The sequence below is a fragment of the Salvelinus alpinus genome, chromosome 26 (genome assembly GCF_045679555.1).
Source record: "Salvelinus alpinus chromosome 26, SLU_Salpinus.1, whole genome shotgun sequence".
NCBI classification, from domain to species: Eukaryota; Metazoa; Chordata; class Actinopteri; order Salmoniformes; family Salmonidae; genus Salvelinus; species Salvelinus alpinus.
This window is the reverse complement of record NC_092111.1, coordinates 25,163,975-25,167,393: the sequence shown is the minus strand read 5'-3', so window position 1 is coordinate 25,167,393 and position 3,419 is coordinate 25,163,975. Positions and strand designations below refer to the sequence as shown.

The 3,419-nt window shown below is 43.2% G+C and overlaps 1 protein-coding gene across 1 annotated transcript in view; it reads right to left on the bottom strand.

The window, feature by feature from the left end:
- LOC139555033 (SH3 domain-binding protein 5-like) overlaps positions 1-2,945 on the bottom strand; it is a 24,195-nt gene extending 21,250 nt beyond the window's left edge. The window contains exons 1-2 of the mRNA XM_071368419.1: positions 2,380-2,945; positions 1,714-1,776 (exon numbers count right to left, since the gene is read on the bottom strand). Coding sequence (XP_071224520.1) covers positions 1,714-1,776; positions 2,380-2,460 — 144 coding nt within the window. The 5' untranslated portion in view covers positions 2,461-2,945. The remainder of the gene's footprint in view (positions 1-1,713; positions 1,777-2,379) is intronic.
- Between the last annotated feature and the right edge of the window lie 474 nt (positions 2,946-3,419).

Genomic DNA, 3,419 nt, shown 5'->3' with positions numbered 1-3,419 from the left:
GGTCTCTAGACGGGGTCAAGCCAGTCTACCCTACAGGGTCTCTAGACGGGGTCAAGCCAGTCTACCCTACAGGGTCTCTAGACGGGGTCAAGCCAGTCTACCATACAGGGTCTCTAAACGGGGTCAAGCCAGTCTACCCTACAGGGTCTCTAGACGGGGTCAAGCCAGTCTACCCTACAGGGTCTCTAGAGGGCATCAGGCCAGTCTACCCTACAGGGTCTCTAGACGGGGTCAAGCCAGTCTACCCTACAGGGTCTCTAGAGGGCATCAGGCCAGTCTACCCTACAGGGTCTCTAGATGGGGTCAGAGTCACCTTTGTTTATAACGTAAACAACTTGACATACCTAACATACCTCGCCTTCAGACATTCTCTTTCGATGGACTAGATTCCTAGAGATATACAACACACTGTGTGTATAACACATGCATTACATGTGGATGTGTATAATATATGTGTACTCTTCCTGAAACACAAGGAATATACTGACATTTCCACTAAAGTAGTCAATGTTTTTAGGAAACTCGCTCTCTTCTTCTCCCTCTCTCACTCACTCTATCTCCCATTCTCACTCCTGTTCTCTCTCTCCCTCTCACCATCTCCCTCTTTTTCTCCCCCTCTCTCTCTCTCCCTCTCTTTCTCTCTCTCTCTGTCTCTCCCCCTATCTCTCTCTCTCTGCCTCTCTTTCTCTCTGTGTCTCTCCCCCTAACACTCTCTCTCTCCCTCTGTTGTTGTTTTAACCTCTCTGGGCTCAAAGGGAAGAGTTTGGAAGAGATCATATTTCTAATGAAAACCAGAAAAGAAAAGGAGATGGTTTAGGAGGAAATTAAGAAGTCAGTCTTGGAACATACTGCTAAAGGCTCAAATACAGGGCAGAGTTGTGTCCCTCCAAACCAGGAACAAGCTCCTCTTCTATTGTCACGCCCTGACCTTAAAGATCCTTTTTATGTCTCTATTTTGGTTTGGTCAGGGCGTGAGTTGAGGTGGGCATTCTATGTTTTGTGTTTCTATGATTTTCTATTTCTATGTTTTTGCCGGGTATGGTTCTCAATCAGGGACAGCTGTTTATCGTTGTCTCTGATTGAGAACCATACTTAGGTAGCTCTTTTTTCCACCTGTCTTTGTGGGAAGTTAACTTTGTTTGATGGCACTTTGCCTTAAGCTTCACGGTTTGTTTTGGTATTGTTTATTGTTTTGTTGGTGACATCTACTATTAAAAGTATGTACGCTGACCACGCTGCACCTTGGTCCTCTTCTTACGACAGCTGTGACATCTATCCAAAAACAACCTCAATTTAGCATTATAGAAACTTTAAATAGTGTGTTTATATCCGGAGTAGGGGGTAGGGAATAGGGAGTAGAGAATAGGGACGAATAGGGAGTAGGGAGGGGCAGCTGGAAATGTGCTGTGTGAGAGTTTTTCTGACCAGAAATTCCATCCACGAAAACTGTGACACGCATCACACAGGGACCGTGTTCTCTACAGATGTAGGATCTTAATTTGAGCCAGTTTGCTACAGCAGGAAAATAATCCTGCAGCAATAGGAAATGTGAATGATTATCTGGATTATAATTGGAAATTTTTGTAGGGGTTGATTCAGTTTTCGTAAGGGAAAATCAAGTCTGAAATTTCAAAGTGGAAATTACAAACTTCAGAAGCCTTTTAAAATTCCAAATACACTACAAGTTTACAATTTCCTGCATTACTGGCCTACCTCCAGCTCTGTCTCCCAGCGGTTGATGTCATCTGTAGACTGGTTCAACTTCTCCAATTCCCCCTGTTTACACATAACACACAGGAGACAGGGAGGAGGGAAGGAGGAGAGAGGACAGGAGGGAAAATTGAGAGGAGGGAGAAAATAGAGAGAAGGAGGGAGAGAATAAAGAGAGGAGGATATAGGGTGGAAAGAGAATGAGAGATAAAGAATGCAGAGATTGGGAAGAGAAAGGATGGTGTGCGTAAATAGAGAGAAGAAGGAGAATGGAATGAGGGGAATAGAATTGGAGGGAAAGCGAAAAAGATGGAGGTATGAAAAGGAAAGCAGGGGAACGTTAATTCAAATATGTCATCATCTCAGCCAGGCCCTAACACATCTGGAGATGGTTAAACGTTGAACATGTGTGTGTGTGTGTGTGTGTGTGTGTGTGTGTGTGTGTGTGTGTGTGTGTGTGTGTGTGTGTGTGTGTGTGTGTGTGTGTGTGTGTGTGTGTGTGTGTGTGTGTGTGTGTGTGTGTGTGTGTGTGTGTGTGTGTTGCCTCTAGATAACCTTCACTTCTCTTTACCACCTCATGTCCCATTGTCATTCCGACATGCCTAATAACGTAATAACATCAAAATATCTATCTTGCTACAATAATAACAGCTAGGCTAATCACTGTACCTGGATCCTGGGGTCCAACTCTTCCTCCTCGTGAGATTCACACTCTTCCTCTGATCTGTTTCCATGTTCCAACTTCTCCATATTTCTTTGTTTTTTGGGGGGTTCTTTGAACCAGGGTGCTACACAAAATGCGACCCCCGCCGAGATGAGACTTCTGCGGCTAGTTTAGTTCAGACGGTCCGTCTCCTCTGACTACACCCGTAGAAGACTCAACAGTATAATAGAATCCACAGCATGCTCGCAAATACACGAATATACTGCAGTTAGATAGAGAATGAGAGATGCAGGAAAGCGTGTCTGTCTGTAGCTCATTATTGAAATGAATCCCACAGACACAACAGTCGGTTCTGCTGAAAGCGACTTTCCCCGACAGATACTGACCGTGTGAGTGAGTTAGAGGGTTTCCACTAGTTACCAAAGCCAAAAAGTCATAATTGGCTATATCGTAAAAATTCAGGAAACAAAAATTTGATTTTTGGTCTTAATTTAAGGTTAGTGTTAGGCATAACGTTAGCAGTGAGGTTAAGGATCGGGTTAGGTTTAAAATCACATTTTAAGAAGATACATTTCAGAAATAGGCGGGGTTTATGACTTTGTGGTTGTGGTAACTAGTGACGACCGCGTTAGAGAGGGGCGAGAGCGAGAGAGAGAGACAGAGATGAAGAATGCAACAACCTAAGAAAGAAATTGAGAGACAGAGAGACCCAGAAAACCTGAGCCTACGCCTTCCCTATGGCGAATCACTAAAACAATACAGAAATACACTACGGAAAAGAAGGAGCAGCTCAATGTAATTGAAGAATCCATAGACTCTAACCACTTCTGGGAAAATTGGAAAACACTAAACAAACAACAACAAAAATAGTTATCTATCCAAAACGGAGATGAATGGGTAAATCACTTCTCCAATTGTTTTGGCTCTATAACAAAGAACAAACAGCAAAAACATATACATGATCAAATACAAATCATAGAATCAACTATTAAAGACTACCAGAACCCACTGGATTCTCCAATTACATTGAATGAACTACAGGACA